General features: G+C 48.9%; 1 protein-coding gene across 1 annotated transcript in view; it reads left to right on the top strand.

Moving 5' to 3' along the window:
- ttc16 (tetratricopeptide repeat domain 16) overlaps nucleotides 1-19,967 on the top strand; it is a 177,205-nt gene that overhangs the window by 120,781 nt on the left and 36,457 nt on the right. Inside the window, exon 14 of the mRNA XM_085965166.1 lies at nucleotides 4,119-4,332. Within this exon, the coding sequence (XP_085821292.1) occupies nucleotides 4,119-4,332 (214 nt within the window). The remainder of the gene's footprint in view (nucleotides 1-4,118; nucleotides 4,333-19,967) is intronic.

Consider the following 19,967-nt stretch of genomic DNA (forward strand, 5'->3'; position numbering starts at 1 on the left):
CAAATGTAGGAAGTTACACAACACCAGGTTATAGTCCAACAGCTTTATTTGAAATCACAAGCTTTCGGAGCGCTGCTCCTTCTTCAGGTGAAGTGGAGAAATGCATAAAGACACAGCTTATATAGTCAGAGAATCATGTCAGATGTTTACAGGTAACCTTTCCAACTGCCATTTATCACACCTCGGCAGAGAGATAATCACAGCAGTCAAAGGTGTGAATGGTGTCCAAACAGGTCAGTCAGGGAAACATTACATCAAAGAACAATGAGGTGGGGTCACAGGGGCTCAAATATTACAGATGCTGGGGTCTGTATGAAAAACAAAAAAACAGACAAGAAACATTTTTTTTGGCTGGAAATCACAGCGGGTCCGGCCGCATCTGTGTAGAGAGAACAAGCCAATGTCGACTCGAGTCTGGATGACCCTGCATCAGGTGGGGTTACATGTAGCGTGACATGAACCCAAGATCTCGGTTGAGGCCGTCCTCATGGATGCGGAACTTGGCTATCAGTTTCTGCTCGACGATTTTGCGTTGTCGTGTGTCTCGAAGGCCACCTTGGAGAATGCTTACCCGAAGATCGGAGGCTGAATGTCCTTGACTGCTGAAGTGTTCCCCGACTGGGAGGGAACAGTCCTGCCTGATGATTGTTGCGCGGTGTCCGTTCATCCGTTGTCGCAGTGTCTGCATGGTCTCGCCGATGTACCATGCTCCGGGGCATCCTTTCCTGCAACGTATGAGGTAGACAACATTGGCCGAGTCACATGAGTATGTACCATGTACCTGGTGGGTGGTGTCATCACGTGTGATGATGGTATCTGTGTTGATGATCTGGCATGTCTTGCAGAGGTTGCTGTGGCAGGGTTGTGTGGTGTCGTGGTTGCTGTTCTCCTGAAAGCTGGGTAATTTGCTGCGAACGATGGTCTGTTTGAGGTTAGGCGGCTGTTTGAAAGCGAGTAGTGGAGGCGTGGGGATGGCCTTAGCGAGGTGTTCGTCGTTATCGATGACATGTTGAAGGCTGCGAAGAACATGGCGTAGTTTCTCCGCTCCGGGGAAGTACTGGACGACGAAGGTACTCTGTTGGTTGTGTCCCGTGTTTGTCTTCTGAGGAGGTCTATGCGATTTTTCGCTGTGGCCCGTCGGAACTGTCGATCGACGAGTCGAGCGTCATATCCCGTTCTTACAAGGGCGTCTTTCAGTGTCTGTAGGTGTCCATTGCGTTCCTCCTCGTCTGAGCAGATCCTGTGTATTCGCAGGGCTTGTCCATAGGGGATGGCTTCTTTAACGTGGTTAGGGTGGAAGCTGGAGAAGTGAAGCATCGTGAGGTTGTCCGTGGGCTTGCGGTAGAGTGAAGTGCTGAGGTGTCCGTCTTTGATGGAGATTCGTGTGTCCAGGAATGAGACTGATTCTGAGGAGTAGTCCATGGTGAGTTTGATGGTGGGATGGAACTTGTTGATGTTATCGTGTAGTCTTTTCAGTGATTCTTCGCCGTGGGTCCATAGGAAGAAAATGTCGTCGATGTATCTGGTGTATAGCGTTGGTTGGAGATCCTGTGCAGCGAAGAAGTCTTGCTCGAACTTGTGCATGAAGATGTTTGCGTATTGGGGTGCGAATTTGGTCCCCATGGCTGTTCCGTGTGTTTGGGTAAAGAACTGGTTGTCGAAGGTGAAGACATTGTGGTCAAGGATGAAGCGGATGAGTTGTAGGATGGCGTCTGGAGATTGGCTGTTGTTGGTGTTGAGTACTGAGGCTGTCGCAGCGATGCCGTCATCGTGGGGGATACTGGTGTAGAGTGCCGAGACGTCCATCGTGGCGACTCGTCGATCGACAGTTCCGACGGGCCACAGCGAAAAATCGCATAGACCTCCTCAGAAGACAAACACGGGACACAACCAACAGAGTACCCTTCGTCGTCCAGTACTTCCCCGGAGCGGAGAAACTACGCCATGTTCTTCGCAGCCTTCAACATGTCATCGATGACGACGAACACCTCGCTAAGGCCATCCCCACGCCTCCACTACTCGCTTTCAAACAGCCGCCTAACCTCAAACAGACCATCGTTCGCAGCAAATTACCCAGCTTTCAGGAGAACAGCAACCACGACGCCACACAACCCTGCCACAGCAACCTCTGCAAGACATGCCAGATCATCAACACAGATACCATCATCACACGTGATGACACCACCCACCAGGTACATACTCATGTGACTCGGCCAACGTTGTCTACCTCATACGTTGCAGGAAAGGATGCCCCGGAGCATGGTACATCGGCGAGACCATGCAGACACTGCGACAACGGATGAACGGACACCGCGCAACAATCACCAGGCAGGACTGTTCCCTCCCAGTCGGGGAACACTTCAGCAGTCAAGGACATTCAGCCTCCGATCTTCGGGTAAGCATTCTCCAAGGTGGCCTTCGAGACACACGACAACACAAAATCGTCGAGCAGAAACTGATAGCCAAGTTCCGCACCCATGAGGACGGCCTCAACCGAGATCTTGGGTTCATGTCACGCTACATGTAACCCCACCTGATGCAGGGTCATCCAGACTCGAGTCGACATTGGCTTGTTCTCTCTACACAGATGCGGCCGGACCTGCTGTGATTTCCAGCCAAAAAAAATGTTTCTTGTCTGTTTTTTTGTTTTTCATACAGACCCCAGCATCTGTAATATTTGAGCCCCTGTGACCCCACCTCATTGTTCTTTGATGTAATGTTTCCCTGACTGACCTGTTTGGACACCATTCACACCTTTGACTGCTGTGATTATCTCTCTGCCGAGGTGTGATAAATGGCAGTTGGAAAGGTTACCTGTAAACATCTGACATGATTCTCTGACTATATAAGCTGTGTCTTTATGCATTTCTCCACTTCACCTGAAGAAGGAGCAGCGCTCCGAAAGCTTGTGATTTCAAATAAAGCTGTTGGACTATAACCTGGTGTTGTGTAACTTCCTACATTTGTTCACTCCTGAAAGGTCTGGCTCTAATTTTTAGACTCTGCCCCCCAGTCCTAGAATCCCCAACCAGCGGAAATAGTTTCTCTGTCTACCCAATCTGTTCCCCTTAATATCTTAAACTTTTATCAGATCACCCCCATAACCTTCTAAATTCTAGGGCATACAACCCTAATTTGTGTAATCTCTCCTTGTAACTTAACCCTTGAAGTCCGGGTATCATTCTGGTAAACCTACGCTGCACTCCCTCCAAGGCCAATATATCCTTCCTAAGGTGTGGTGCCCAGAACTGCTCCCAGTGCTCCAGGTGTGGTCTAACCAGGGCTTTGTACAGCTGCAGCATAACTTCTACCCCCGTGTATTCTAGTCCTCTAGATATAAAGGCCAGCATTCCATTAGCCTTTTTGATTATTTTCTGTACCTGTTCATAATATTTTAATGATCGGTGTACCTGGACCCCCAAGTCTCTGTGGCCCAGGTACACACCATCTGACCATACTCTGGAGTGAGTCACCCCTCCATAGGCAGCTCGCCTGACAAGAAAAAACTATTTAGGCCCACCTGCCTTGCTGAGGGGAAAAAATGGAAATCTTTGGGTGCAGACAGGAACAGGTGTGTGTGTGTGTACACGTGTAATTTTGGCAGAAAGGCTAGGAGTAATTAGTGAAAAATGGCATTAAATTTTCTCTTGTTTTAAAAGAAAATATCTAACAGATTATAAGAGCAGGAAAAGACCATTAGGCCCACGTTTCGGAACATTTTGGTCCATCTGACCAGACCCAGACTTCAAAAACAAAACACACAAGTCACAACATATATCCCTCAATTATTTTTCTCTCAGTGCCTATCCAACTCCCTCTTAGAATTACTGATGTTATTGGCCTCGCTTGCCTTCCTGCACAATGTATTCCAACTACTCATCACCCTCTATAGACCTGTTCATTCACCATTCCTCTTCTCAGTTTCATCCCATGTTCCCTCATTGCAGTTCTTAACGCCATGGCAAAGTTCCTCAGTTAAACTTGTCAATACCCTTAAGGATCTTCAATACCATAACTACTTTTCCATTCGCTGGTCCCTTTTTAATCTGTGGGGGGGTGTGCAGGGAGTGTTCACATAGCATGCACTAGTTTGTCCTCTTTTTAAATAACTGTTGCAGATGGGAGACGAGTAGCTGGAGTGAATGTTCACGCACCTGTGGAGAAGGACACCAATTCCGAATAGTCCGCTGCTGGAAGATTATTTCTGCAGGGTTTGACAGCTCAGTGTACAATGAAATGTGTGAATCTGCTGATCTCTTCAAGCCATCAGAACGTAAAACCTGCAAAAACCCAGCTTGTGGTCCACAGTGGGAGATGTCAGAGTGGTCAGAGGTAGAATTACTTCATGTTTTTACATGCAACTAATATAGTCTCAATGTTAATTCAGTTGTTGTATTTCACGCATCAGGTGTACATCAAACAATCCAATAGGGAGATTACTAAGGATTCTTGTTTCGAAGAGATTTTCCTCCTGAGTTACTCGGTTTTTCAAATCTTGACTCTTACAACACAGAAGGAGGCCATTTGGCCTGTCACGTATGTGAAAGAGCTATTCAGTTTAATCCCACACCCCAGCTTTTTCCCCATAACCTTGCAAATTAGACCTCTTCAAGTACATATCCAATTGCCTTTTAAAAGATCCTATAAAATCTGATTCCACCACCCTTTCAGGTAGTGTGTTCCAGATCTTAACCCTCTGAAGAAATTTCTCCTCATTTCCCCTCTAGCTCTTTTGCCAATTATTTTAAATCTATGACCTCTGGTTTATGACCCACTTCCCAGAGGAAATAGTTTCTCCCTACTTGCTCTATCAAAACCCCTCATAATTTTGAACAATCCCAGCTTCTCCAATCTCTCCACATAACTGAACTCCCTCATCACTGGCATCATCCTGGTAAACCTCCTCCAGGGCCTTGACATCCTCCCTAAAGTGTGATGCCCAGAATTGTGCACAATACTCCAGCTGAGGTCTAAACAGAGATTTCTAAAGGCATGACTTCCTTGGGGGCGATTTTCCTGTTGGAGGTGGGTTTCGGTTTGGGCAGGTTCCAAACCCCCCACCACTGTCGGGTGGGAAAAATTTGTAATTTTCCCCTAATTGGCCAGTTAATTTCAGAGGTGTGGGTTCCCCTGGGCCAGTTAGTCTTTTGGGACTGAAACTCGCCTCTGTTGACGTCACTTACCCAGCTTCATTTAAGGGCTGCTTGCTGCTTTGGCTCATTCCACTGTTTTTTGGTCAATGCTGCACCACCTCCAAACTTTTATCACATAGAAGAATGGCCAGCTCCAAGGCAAGGGCCTTCCCGAGGTTTTTGGATGAGATGTTGGGTATCCTGGTTAAGGGGGCGAGAGCTAGCAGGGAGGTGCTCTTCCCCTCATCTGGGAGGAAGAGGCCTCCCAAAGAAACCAAGGCCGTGTGGGTCCAGCTGGCAAGGGATATAGGCCTAGAAATTCGGTGGGCTTTGCGCCCAGTTACAGCCCAAAGAGGGCTTCTGCGCCAGTAGGGGTGGTAGCGCTGATTTTGAGGGCCGCGGTAATGGCGGCGGTAGCCGGCAGCGCTGCACCGGCACCGATGATGTCATCGGTGTGCGCAGTGCCCCGGTTCCGCCCCGCTACCGCCCCGACCCCCATCTTCAGTAGCGGCCGCCTCTTCCGTGGCGGCCGCTAACAACATCGGGAGACCGGGTCCTTACTGCAGCCTTAAGGTGGAGGTGCGGCCGGCCGCTTTTTCGGCGGCCGCCTGCCCGCACCCCCCCCCCCCCCCCCCCCCCGCGGCATTGCCGGCTGGTTTCCGTGGAGCCCGGCACTTCTCCGTTGTGCCGGGCTCTTTTGCCGGCACTCGCGATCGGGGCTCCGGCCGTTGCAGGCACCCCCTCCTTAAGAGAAGGAGGAGGCCTGCAGTACCGCAGCCTGCCGCACCGCATCGGGTGGCGCAGCAGCACCGGGAGCGCTGAAATTCACTTTCAGCGCCCCAAGCGGGGGCGGGCACACCCTGGAACAGCGCCCGGTTCCGCCTTGGGGCGCTAAAAGTGAATATGGGATGGGCGCAACTGGCTCCGCGGCCAGCGCAAAATTTTCGGCGCAAACGAGCTGGCGGGGCTATACCCAATTTCTAGGCCACTATCTCCAGATCAGTGTGCAGCAGAACATGGCTGCAGTGCTGTAAAAGGTTCAGTGACCTTGTAAGATCAGGCAAAGTGAGTATACCATCAGCTTGACCCTCCTTCTGCTCCCCTTCTCTCGTCACCAGCACTCTGCATTGTCAATCTCCTCCTCCACATCCCACTTTACCCTTACAACCCTTGCACCCTTCACCATCCCTCTCACTCGATGAACCCAATCACTTGGCTATTCGACTATGCTGCCCTCACACTCCCTGTCAATGTTATACAATGACAACGGTTGGATCTCAAACAAGCGTGCTAAGCTTGAATAAAGGAGACTATGAAGGTATGAGAGCGGAATTGAGTAGAGTGGATTGGGAAAATAGATTAAAGGGTAAGACGATACATGATCAGTGGTGTACATTTAAGGAGTTATTTTACAACTTCCAAAAAAAATATATTCCACTGAGAAGAAAAGGGTGTAAAAGAAAAGACAGCCATCCGTGGCTAAGTAAAGAAATTAAGGATAGTATTCGACTAAAAACAAGGGCATATAAGGTAGCCAAATCTAGTGGGAAGATAGAAGATAGAGGATTGGGAAAACTTTAAAAGACAGCAAAAAATAACAAAAAGATTGATTAAGAAAGGGAAGATAGATTATGAAAGTAAATTAGCAAAAAATATAAAAACAGATAGTAAGAGTTTTTATAGTTATATAAAAAGAAAAAGGGTGGCTAAAGTAAATGTTGGTCCCTTAGAGGATGAGACCGGGAAATTAATGGTGGGAAATATGGAGATGGCAAAAACACTGAATGAATATTTTGTATCAGTCTTTACAGTAGAAGACACTAAGAATATCCCAACACTGGACAAACAGGGGGCTAAACGGGGGGAGGAGCTAAACACGATCAAAATCACTAAGGAAGTGGTACTCGGTAAAATAATGGGACTCAAGGCGGATAAATCACCTGGACCTGATGGCTTACATCCTAGGGTCTTGAGGGAAGTGGCGGTAGGGATTGTGGATGCATTGGTAATAATTTTCCAAAACTCCCTGGACTCGGCAAAGGTCCCGGCAGACTGGAAAACTGCTAATGTAACGCCCTTATTTAAAAAGGTCAGTAGACAGAAGGCTGGAAACTATAGACCGGTTAGCCTAACATCTGTGGTAGGTAAAATGTTGGAGTCCATTATTAAGGAGACTGTAACAGGACATTTGGATAATCATCATTTAATAGGACAAAGTCAGCATGGTTTTATGAAGGGGAAGTCATGTTTGACAAATTTGCTGGAGTTCTTTGAGGAAGTAACATATAGGGTGGATAAAGGGGAGCCAGTGGACGTAGTGTATTTAGACTTCCAAAAGGCATTTGACAAGGTGCCACACAGAAGATTATTGCTTAAGATAAAAAATCACGGGATTGGGGGTAATATTCTGGCATGGATAGAGGATTGGCTATCTAACAGAAGGCAGAGAGTTGGGATAAATGGTTCATTCTCAGACTGGCAATCAGTAACTAGTGGTGTTCTGCAGGGGTCAGTGCTGGGTCCCCAACTCTTTACAATCTATATTAACGATTTGGAGGAGGGGACCGAGTGTAACATATCAAAGTTTGCAGATGATACTAAGATGGGAGGGAAAGTAGTGAGTGAGGAGGACATAAAAAACCTGCAAGGGGACATAGACAGGCTAAGTAAGTGGGCAGAGATTTGGCAGATGGAATACAATACTGGAAAGTGTGAGGTTATGCACTTTGGCAGGAAAAATCGTAGAGCAAGTTATTATCTTAATGGCAAGAAACTGGAAAGTACTGAAGTACAAAGGGATCTGGGGGTCCTGGTGCACAAAACTCAAAAGGTTAGTATGCAGGTGCAGCAAGTGATTAAGAAGGCCAATGGAATGTTGGCTTTCATTACTAGGGGGATAGAATATAAAAATAGGGAGGTATTGCTTCAGTTGTACAAGGTATTGGTGAGACCGCACCTGGAATACTGCGTACAGTTTTGGTGTCCATACTTAAGAAAGGACATACTTGCTCTCGAGTCAGTACAAAGAAGGTTCACTCGGTTAATCCCGGGGATGAGGGGATGGACATATGAGGAGAGGTTGAGTAGATTGGGACTCTACTCATTGGAGTTCAGAAGAATGAGAGGCGATCTTATTGAAACATATAAGATTGTGAAGGGGTTGGATCGGGTGGATGCGGGGAGGATGTTCCCGATGATGGGTGAAACTAGAACTAGGGGGCATAGTCTTAGAATAAGCGGCTGCTCTTTCAAAACTGAGATGAGGAGGAACTACTTCACTCAGAGGGTGGTAGGTCCATGGAATATGCTGCCCCAAAAAGCTGTAGAAGCTACATCATTACACAAATTTAAAACAGAAATAGACAGTTTCCTAGAAGTAAAGGGAATTAAGGGTTACGGGGAGCGGGCAGGAATTTGGACATCAGTCTAGGTTCGGATCGGTCATGGCCCTGTGGGTAGCGGAGCAGGCCCAGGGGCCGTGTAGCCTGATCCTGCTTCTATTTCGTGTGTCTAATTCTGTTAGATTCAGGAGATGGTTCTGTGATAGTGGATTGGTGGTTAGGATCAGATCAGCCATGATCTTATTGAATGGCGGAGCAGGCTCGAGGGGCCGATTGGCCTACTCTTGCTCCTATTTCTTATGTTCTTATGTAACAACGCACAGGGAGGGCCCTTGGACATGGAACCTCACTCCATCTTTGTCTCCTAAGCATCTATGCTCTGGACTCTCTGCACTCACCCCATGATTCTCACTCCAACTCCACTTGTCTCCATCACAATAGAAGGGAAAGGGCAAAGACAGGAGGAGGGCCACCTTCCCTTGCCCTTCTCACCCAGGCTGAAGAGGTGGCCCTGGACATCGCCAACGCAGAGGTGGAGGTGGAAGTGGGGGACGGACAGACAGGCGATGCAGACCAAGCTGGTGACAGAATAGTTTTGCATCTCTCTCATTTACACTGGTTGAGTGACTGAAATGGCTGCTGGTGTACATTATTAGCACTATTGCATGTGCATGCCACACTTCTGTCAAATGTCTGATCCATGCCTTTACTCCCCCACAGGACCATCCACAGAGCACCCCCCCCCCGCCCCCCTCCACCCCACTGTTGATGAGGAAGAGGCGGAGCCGCAAGACTCCTCAGGGGAACCTGCGACCTCTGAAGACACAGCGTCCGCAGATGAAAGTGCACCCAGCACCAGCGCAGATACGCACACCTTGGTGGGACCTCGGGTCATAGAGTAGTGCTGTCACCGTGTGTATCACAGCTCACCGGTAAGCATCAGCAGGTGGTGAAGACAGGGACAGCAGTGGAGAGTCCTCGTCGGCGGTCGCAGGACTCTCCTAGCTTTGCTCTGCTGCATGTGGACTCTGGGTCCATCCAGAAGGAGAGCGGTGCTGGAACTCCAGGAGCAGGTGCAGGAGTCTCTGACAGGTTTTGTCTCCAGGGTCACTGCGGGTGTGGAGAGGATGGAGGAGTCCAACTCTAACATGAGCAGTGCCTTTGTGGAGACAATGGCGCATGAATGCACCACCACGGAAAGGATGGCTACCTCTGTGGTAATGATAGCTACCTCTCTGGAAAGGGTGTCTATGGTAGAGGAGAGGATGGCTACAGCCATGGAGGACCTAAGTCGCCAGAGTCTGGAAAACATGGTGAATGTTCAGAATAGACTGACATCTCTGGAGGAGCGATGGGCAGCTATTGAGCAGAGAAACCAGAACTTCATGGAAGTCCTTTTTGAGTAGGACTGCCAGTGCAGATATGGGTCCCCATGGCCCCCCGATGTGCAGCAAGGTGCTCTCAAGCCACTTGCAAGCACTGAGGTGGACCTGACCCATGAGCGGGAAGTTGGTGGCAGAGAACAAGGAAGTGGGGGCTCCTCTCCAAGCACTCACACTTCCATGCCACTGCAAAGCCCTCGGTCAGGGCCCCACCAGAGTTCGCACCCAACTGAGATGGGCGTCTCAGCCCCTGCACTGCCGCAGGATGATCTGACGTTTGGCGAGCCCTCACAGGCTCGGAAACCCAGAGGACGCCCGCCAAAGGTGTCGAAGCAGGAGTAGCATGAAAGTGAGCAAGGGGCCTCCACTTCTGCTGAAGCCACAGGGGGAGCACGCGTAAGAGAAAGATAAAGCACATTAGTCACAGGGGTAGGCACTTGGGTGATTGTTTCTGTTTATTGATGAAATGCCATCCCTGTGTGCATGTATTAAAATGACCAGGCTCTGCTACGTTGTCTCCAATCGTCTTGGATCCCCTTGCCATTGGGCCAAGACCTTGCTCTGTCAAGCCCGTGTGGTAGCTGGTGTGCAACGGACACCCCACATTAAAAGAATTACGCACAGGCATCTTCCATCCTTTAAAATGAAGTTCGGGACCTGGAACGTCAGGACCCTCATGGACAACTCCAACAGTGACAGACCAGGACGCCGTACTGCTATCGTTGCCCGGGAGCTCGGACATTTTGACATTGACATCACCACCCTAACTGAGACCCGGCGGGCAGGGGAAGGCCAGCTCAAGGAGCTAGGTGGTGGCTACACCTTATTCTGGAATGGCAAACCTGAAGAAGAACGCCACCTCCATGGGGTAGGTTTCGCCATCACAAATGAACTAGTTGGGCGGCTGAGACTCTCCTAGCAGTATAAATGAGCGCCTCATGACTCTTCGGCTCACCCTAATCCGGAACCAGTGCGCTACGGTCATCAGTGCGTACACCCCAACACTGGAAGCCACAGACGAGACCAAAGAGGAATTCTACTCCAGCCTTGAACAATCCCTGTTCCGAGTCCCAATGGGCGACAAGCTGATCCTCCTTGGCGACTTTAATGCCAGAGTTGGAAAGGACACAGACCTCCTGGGGTGGTGCGATCGGCAGAGAGGGAGTAAGGAAAGCCAACAACGGTACCCTCCTCCTGACGAAATACCTAGAACATGGCCTTGTCATAACCAACACCTTGTTCTGTCAGAGAGACAAGTACAAGGCTTCATGGCAGCACCTTCGCTCCAAGCACTGGCATCTGCTGGACTGCATCATCGTCCGAGCGAGGGACCGCAAGGACGTCTGCATCACCCGCGCCATGACGGGAGCTGATGACTGCTGGACAGACCACCGCCTAATCTGCTCTGTCATCTCCATCAATGTAGCCCCAAAACAACGGCGGCAACAGAAACAATGCCGCAGGAAAATCAACGCTGGAGCACTCCAAGACCCTGCTAAGAAAGCCCTATTCAGCCTGCGCCTCACAAACAATCTGGCGACTCCCAGTGATGCAGAGACAGGGTGTCCAGTGTCTGGTCTGCACTCGAGGCCTTCATAATCAGCACCTGTGAAGAGACGCTCGGTCACTCAACCAGGAAACACCAAGACTGGCTCAATGAGAACGACCAGGAGATCCAGGAGCTAATAAGTCGCAAGCACAAGGCATTCCTGATCTGGAAACAGCAACACAACTCGGGGGCAAGAAAGCAGCTCTACAGACACCTGAAGACGGAGGTCCAACAAAAAACTCGCGACCTAAAGAACAGCTGGTCGGTGGAGAAAGTGCAGGAGATCCAGCAGCTAGCCGACAACCACAACGTGCGTGGATTAGTTTAGCACAGTCAAGACCGCCTACAGCCCAAGCACCCAAGGTCCTACCCCATTGCAGGCCAAGAATGGAGAGGTACTCCTCAAAGACAAAGAGGCAGTCAGTGCCCGCTGGAAGGAGCACTGTGAAGATCTTCTTAACCGAGACTCTGTCTTCGACGCAAGTGTCCTCAACTCCATCCCGCAGCATGCTACCCGCCATCATCTCGGCACAACCCCAGCCCGGCATGAGGTTGAAAAGGCCATCCGACAACTGAAGAACAACAAGGCCTCAGGAGCAGATGGAATCCCTGGCGAGGCACTAAAGCATAGAGGAGAAGCACTACTGGCGCAAATTCATGAACGCATTTCTCTTATCTGGAAAGAGGAGAGCATGCCAGGGGATCTGAGATGCCGTAATTGTGACCATCTTCAAGAAAGGTGATGAGTCCGATTGCGGTAATTACAGAGGAGTTTCCCTGCTGGCTGCCACAGGGAAAGTCATCGCAAGAATCCTCCTCAATCGCCTTCTCCCAGTGGCCGAAGAGCTCCTCCCAGAGTCGCAATGCGGATTCCACCCACTAAGGGGCACAATGGACATGATCTTCACCGTGCATCAATTACAAGAGAAATGCAGGGAACAGCACCAACCGCTTTGATCTCGCAAAGACCTTCGACACTGTCAACCGTGAGGGATTATGGAATGTCCTCCTCAAATTTGGCTGCCCTCAAGTTTGTCACCATCTTCCGCCTGCTTCACGATAACATGCAAGCCTTGATCCTGACCAACGGTTCCACCACAGACCCAATTCATGTATGGACCGGGGTCAAGCAAGGCTGTCATCACACCAACGCTTTTCTCGATCTTCCTTGCTGCAATGCTCCATCTCATACTCCGTAAGCTCCCCGCTGGAGTGGAGCTAATTTACAGAACAAATGGGAAACTATTCAACCTCCATCGCCTCCAATCCAGATCCAAGATTGTCCCATTCTCTCGTCAAATTACAGTATGCAGATGACGCTTGTGTATGCACTCACTCGGAGGTCGAACTCCAAACCATCGTCAACACCTTCACCGACGCGTACGAGAGCATAGGCCTTGCACTAAACATCCGTAAGACAAAGGTCCTCTACCAACCTGCCTCCGTCACACAGTACTGCCCCCCGATTATCAAAATCCATGACAAGGCCTTGGACAACGTGGACCACTTTCCATACCTCGGGAGCCTATTGTTAACAAAGGCAGACGTCAATGACTCCTTCAGTGTGCCAGTGCAGCCTTCGGTTGCCTGAGGAAGAGCGTGTTTGAAGACCAGGACCTCAAACCTGGCACTGAGTACATGATCTACAGAGCAGCAGTGATACCCACCCTGCTGTATGCCTCAGAGCCTCAGAGACATGGACCAAGTGCAGCAGGCACCTCAAAGCACTGGAGAGGTACCATCAACGCTGCCTCCGCAAGATCCTGCAAATCCATTGGCAGGATAGGCGCACCAACGTCCGTGTTCTCGCTCAGGCCAACAGCCCCAGCATCGAAGCTTTGACCACGTTCGATCAGCTCCGATGGACGGGTCACATCATCCGCATGCCCGATACTAGACTCCCAAAACAAGCGCTCTACTCGGAGCTTCGACGCGGCAGGAGAGCCCCAGGTGGGCAGAGGAAATGCGTCAAGGACACCCTCAAAGCCTCCTTGGAAAAAGTGCAACATCCCCACCGACACCTGGGAATCCCTGGCCCAAAGCCGCACAAAGTGGAGGAGAAGCATCCGGGAAGGCGCCAAGCACCTCGATTCTCTTCACCGAGAGCAAGCCAAGCCAAGCACAAGGAGCGCACGTCAACCCAACCACCGTCTGCCCCACCTGTGACAGAGACTGTAGGTCCCACATTGGACTCATCAGTCACCTAAGAACTCATTTTTAATGTGGAAGCAAGTCATTATCAGTTCCGAGGGACTGCCTAAGAAGATTATTAAAATTAGGTGATGGCATCTGTTATTTTGGCTTGAGCAGCTCCACATTGCGGGCCCCACAACACTTACGTGGTCAGGTTGGTGATCAGAGTGAAAGGAGGCCAGAGAGTTATGTTCATTGTCTATCATGTGTTATCATGTGTTAAGGAACCAAGCACATGTGCCACAATGGGCAACCTATGCAAATCTGGCCAGAATGAGTGCATCACTGGCAGCCATGTGCTGCTGTTGCTGCTGGTAGATGCGCCGCTGCTCGGTCCTCCTCCTCATCCTCATCTGAGGAGGTGTGAATTGAGCCACTTGCTCATCAGGAAGCTGCAAGCCACAATGCTGTGCCATGTTGTGCAGTGCACAGCAGACCACGACCATTCTGGAAACCCTGGCTGCTGAATACTGCAGGGCTCCACCTGATCTGTCAAGGCATCGGAATCTCATCTTCAGCAAGTCAATGGTTTGTTCGATGATGGACCTGGTCGAAATGTGGCTGGTGTTGTAGCGCTCCTCCGCCTCGTTAGCTGGCCTCCTGATCAGCGTCGGTAGCCCTTGTCATCAAGGAGCCATCCGTTAAGTTGGTTTGGTGGATTGGAAGAGCGGAGGAACACTAGAGTTCCGCAGGATGAATGAGTCATGGCAACTACCACAGGACTTGGCACAAACAAGCAAAATCTCCTTCCTCTTGTGGTTACACACCAGCTGTACGTTGAGGGAATGGAAGCCCTTGCGGTTGACAAAGATAGCTGGGTTGTGATGGCGTGCCCTAAGGACCACGTGTGCAGTATGATGCCCCGCACCAATTTTGCAAAGCCAAATGAATGCGCGGTTACACTTGCTTGATCCCTTGAAGTGGATGTAATCGTGCACCTTTGCGAAAAGGGCATCGGTAACCTGCGTGATGCAACTGTGGGTGTCCGACTGGGAGATGCTGCTGATGATCCCTGGAAGGAGCCCGAGGCAAAAATGTTGAGTGCGGTGGTGACTTTGATAGCCACTAGTAAGGGGTGTCCATCCGCACCTCTGGGCTCCAGGTGTTGGTGCAGCCATGCGCAGATATCTTCGACAACCTCTCGCGAAACTCTCAGCCTCCTTTGGCACTGCTGCTCACTCATGTTGAGGTATCTCATCCTCTGTAAACCCTGAGAGGAGGGTATCTCCTGCGGCAACGTGCTGCCATGCGCTGGCGCCTTCTGCCCTGTGCACCATCAGGTGGGTGAGCAGGAGGTTGGCACTCTTACTGCTGAGCTACCTGTTTCTGCTGCTGCCGTGGCTGCTCCTCGTCCGAATCTGAAGGCCATGATGAAAGGAAATAAATGGTTCCCATGCTGCTAGCAGATACCTCCTGTTGGGGAAGCGCTCAGTCCAAGTGGGGAGAGGATTTTCCAAGGAGGTCCCACAGTTGAAAGATAGAAGCTGCAGCACCTCCGACTTCGGTAGGCCTGCTAAAAAAGTGCTGAAAGACCTGTGGAACAAAAGTTCTGCCACCTGCAACTGATCCCTGTAGAAAGCTCTATTTTTAAAGGTGAAGCTGCAGCTGTGAGGAGGCCACCCAATTGTCAACCCACCAGGATTAGCTGGCGTGGTTTAGGAGGGCCATGCAACACTCGGAAAATGTGGCAAAATAACAAAGGCCTGTCAAAATAGGATTATAGAGGCCCTTAACCACTATTTAAGGGTCTTAACTACCTCTCCCGACTGATGGAGGCAGGACCGAATCGCACTCATGAAACCCGCCTCCGGCAAAATTGCTTGGAGGTGGGTTCCGAACCCACGCTCACCTTTTGCGATTTTTCCCAACTGTCCCACCTCGGGGCTGGGGAATTCGCGGCCCTTGTTTTTGTATTCAATGCCTCTATTTATAAAGCCAAGTATCCCATACGCTTTCTTAATCGCCTTCTTAACTTGCCCTGCCATCTTCAAAGATTTGTGAATGTGCACCCCCAGGTCCCTCTGCTCTTGCAAAATAGTACCATTTAGATTATATTGCCTCTCCATGTTGTTCCTCCCAAAGTGCATCATTTCACACTTTTCTGCATTAAATTGCATCTGCCATGTGTCTGCCCATTTCACCAGTCTGTATGTCCTCCTGAAGTCTGCTGCTATCATGCTCACTATTTACTACATTGCCAAGTTTTGTATCCTCCGCAAACTTAAATTGTACTCCCTGTACCCAAGGTATTTAGGTGTGGTCAAACGAAGAGAATACAGGATGGTCTAAGATGGGTTAACAGTGTATGTATGTGAACGCACAAAGCGTAGTAAACAAGGTAAGTGAGCTACAGGCACAAATAGCCACATGGGAATATGATGTGGCAATAACTGAGACCTGTTTCAAAAAAGGGCAGGATTGGGTATTAAATATTCCTGGTTATAAGGTGTTCAGGAAAGATAGGAGGTGGTGTGGCAGTATTGATTAAGGAGGATGTTAGTGCTGGAGAGGGAGGATGTCCTGGAGGGGTCAAGGACAGAATCTATATGGCTAGAGTTAGAAATAATAGGTGTATTCTATAGACCACCAAATAGTGGGAAAGATAAGGAGGAGCAAATTTGCAGAGAAATTAGAGGTGCAAGAACTATAGAGTAGTAATAATGGGGGACTTCAACTATCTGGGATTGTAATACAGGAAACTCTCGTTTAAGCGACATCTAAATATCCGGAATTCTCTATTAACCGACAAAATTCTCACTCCGAAAACAACACCTCAATTACCGACAATGTTGCCGAGTCCGAGTCTCCCACGGTGGCCGAGTTAGTCAGTGGGGGTAGTTCTCCAAACTGCCACTACTCGGCTTCTTGGCGCAGTCGGAAGTCTGAACACCTCAATACCCCTGTAACAGGAGTCTGACTCCCGCACTGCCGGTAGTCTCTTCTGATCCACCATTTTACAGGGGTACTGTGTGTCTCCCACGCTGCTGGTAGTCATTGCATTGCATTACCCTCAACTGGCAGTACTGTACTTAATCAAGCATCTCCCACCATCCATTTAACACAACATTCTGTAGGTGAGTACCCAATTACTGTATACTGCACATTTCTTGATTTTTTTAATTTTTCTTTGTTAAAAATAGCCTCGGTAGATAACCCTCTCCGTCATCCGGAATTTTTGATCAACCGGCAACACGCCGGTCCCGTCGGCGCAGGATACCAAAGAGTTTCCTGGCGTGTAAAGGGCAGAGAAGGGGAAGAATTTCTGAAGTGTGTTCAGGAGAACTTTCTTCATCACTGTTTCCGGTCCGCCGAGGGAGAAGGCATTGCTGAATCTCGTTCTGGGGAATGAGGTGGAACAAGTGTCAGTAGGTGAACATTTAGGGAACAGTGATCATAGTATCATAAAGTTTAGATTAGCTATGGAAAAGGACAGGGAGCAATCTAGAGTAAAAAATGTTTAACTGGGGGAAGCCAATTTCAGTGGGATGAGAACGGATCTGGCTTAGGTAAACGAATCAAAGATTGGCAGGCAAAACTGTGATGGAGCAGTGGGCTGCCTTTAAAGAGGAAATAGTTCAGGTACAGTTGAGGCACATTCCCACTAGGGGAAAGGCAGGGCAACTAAAGTCAGGGTTCCCTGGAAGACGAAACAGAGAATATGATGAAGCAGAAAGAGTGCAAATGACGGATGTTAGGTTGCAAATACATCTGAGAATCATGCTATATATAGAAAGGTCAGCGCAGAAGTGATAATGAAAATACGAGGAACAAAGAGAGGGTATGAGAATAGAATGGCAGCCAACATAAAAGGTAATCCAAAAGTCGTCATATAGGCATATAAATAATAAAGGGGTAGAAAGAGGAGGGGTGGGGCCAATGAGGGACCTAAAAGGAGACCTATGCATGGAGGCAGAGGATATGGCTGAGGTACTAAACGAGTACTTTGCACCTGTCTTCATCAAGGAAGAAGATGCTGCCATAGACATAGTAAAGGAGGAGTTAGTGGAGACACTTGATAGGATAAAAATTGATAGAGGTATTAGAAAGGCTGGCTGTACTTAAAGTAGATAAATCACCAGGAGCAGATGGGATACATCCTCGGATGCTGAGGGAATTGAGGGTGGGAATCGCGGCGGTACTGGCCATAATATTCCAATCCGCCAAAGATACGGGAATGGTGCCAGAGGACTGGAGAATTGCAAATGTTACACCATTATTCAAAAAGGGTGTAAAGATAAACCCAGCAACTACAGGGCAGTCAGTTTAACTGCGGTAGTGGGGAAGCTTTTGGAAACAGTACTCCGGGACAAAATTAACAGTCACTTGAATAGAATCATAGAAAGTTACAGCACGGAAGGAGGCCATTTTGGCCCATCATGTCCACGCCAGCCAACAAAGAGCTATCCAGCCTAATCCCACTTCCCAGCTCTTGGTCTGTAGCCCTGCAGGTTAGAGCATCCCAAGTGCACATCCAAGTACTTTTTAAATGTGGTTAGGGTTCCTGCCTCTACCACCCTTTCAGGCAGTGAGTTCCAGACCCCCACAACCCTCTGGGTGAAGAAATTTCCCTCAAATCCCCTCTAAACCTTCCACCAATTACTTTAACTCTGTGCCCCCTGGTTTTTGACCCCTCTGCTAAGGGAAATAGGTCCTTTCTATCCACTTTATCTATGCCCCTCATAATTTTATACACTTCAATAAGGTCTCCCCTCAGCCTCCTCTGTTCCAAGGAAAAAAGACCCAGCCTATCCAGTCTTTCCTCATAGCTAAGATTCTCTACTCCCGGCAACATCATAAGAACATAAGAAGTAGGAGCAGGAGTAGGCCATATGGCCCCTCGGGCCTGCTCCGCCATTCAATAGGATCATGGCTGATCCGAACCTAGACTCACGTCCACTTCCCTGCCCGCTCCCCATAACCCTTAATTCCCTTATCAGCTAGGAAACTGTCTATCTCCGTTTTAAATTTATTTAATGTCGCAGCTTCCACAGCTTTCTGAGGTAGCAAATGCCATAGATTTACTACCCTCTGAGTGAAGAAGTTTCTCCTCATCTCAGTTTTGAAAGGGCAGCCCCTTATTCTAAGATTATGCCCCCTAGCTCTAGTCTCACCCATCAGTGGAAACATCCTCACCGCATCCACCCAATCAAGCCCCCTCACAATCTTATATGTTTCGATAAGATCGCCTCTCATTCTTCTGAACTCCAATGAGTAGAGACTCAACCTTTCCTCATAAGTCAACCCCCTCATCTCCGGAATCAACCGAGTGAACCTTCTCTGAACTGCCTCGAGAGAAAGTATATCTTTTCTTAAATATGGAAACCAAAACTGTACGCAGTATTCCAGGTGTGGCCTCACCAGTACCCTGTATAACTGAAGCAAGACTTCCCTGCTTTTATACTCCATCCCCCTTGCAATAAAAGCCAAGATTCCATTGGCCTTCCTGATCACCTGCTGTACCTGCATACTAACCTTCTGTGTTTCATGCACCAGGACCCCCAGATCCCTTTGTACTGTAGCACTTTGCAGTTTCTTTCCATTTAGATAATAACTTGCTCTTTGGCAGAAAAAATCAAAGTGCATAACCTCACACTTTCCAACATTATATTCCATCTGCCAAATTTCTGCCCACTCACTTAGCCTGTCTATGTCCTTTTGCAGGTTTTTTTATGTCCTCCTCACTCACTGCTTTCCCTCCCATCTTTGTATCGTCGGCAAACTTGGATACGTTGCACTCGGTCCCTTCCTCCAAATCGTTAATATAGATTGTAAAGAGTTGGGGTCCCAGCACTGACCCCTGCGGAACACCACTAGTTACTGATTGCCAACCCGAGAATGAACCATTTATCCCAACTCTCTGTTTTCTGTTAGATAGCCAATCTTCCACCCATGCCAGTATATTACCCCCAATCCTGTGATTTTTTATCTTGTGCAGTAATCTTTTGTGTGGCACCTTGTCAAATGCCTTTTGGAAGTCCAAATACACCACATCTACTGGTTCCCCTTTATCCACCCTGTTTGTTACGTCCTCAAAGAATTCGAGCAAATTTGTCAAACATGATTTCCCCTTCATAAAACCATGCTGACTCTGTCCAATTAAATTATGCTTATCCAAATGTCCTGTTACTGCTTCCTTAATAATGGACTCCAACATTTTACCAACCACAGATGTTAGGCTAACTGGTCTATAGTTTCCAGCCTTTTGTCTACCTCCCTTTTTAAATAAGGGCGTTACATTAGCAGTTTTCCAATCTGCTGGGACCTTTCCTGAATCCAGGGAGTCTTGGAAAATTACCACCAATGCATCCGCAATCCCTACCGCTACTTCTCTCAAGACCCTAGGATGTAAGCCATCAGGTCCAGGGGATTT

The sequence above is a fragment of the Somniosus microcephalus genome, chromosome 23 (assembly GCF_052327205.1).
Source record: "Somniosus microcephalus isolate GS21.2 chromosome 23, FLI_Smic_1.0, whole genome shotgun sequence".
Taxonomy (NCBI): domain Eukaryota; kingdom Metazoa; phylum Chordata; class Chondrichthyes; order Squaliformes; family Somniosidae; genus Somniosus; species Somniosus microcephalus.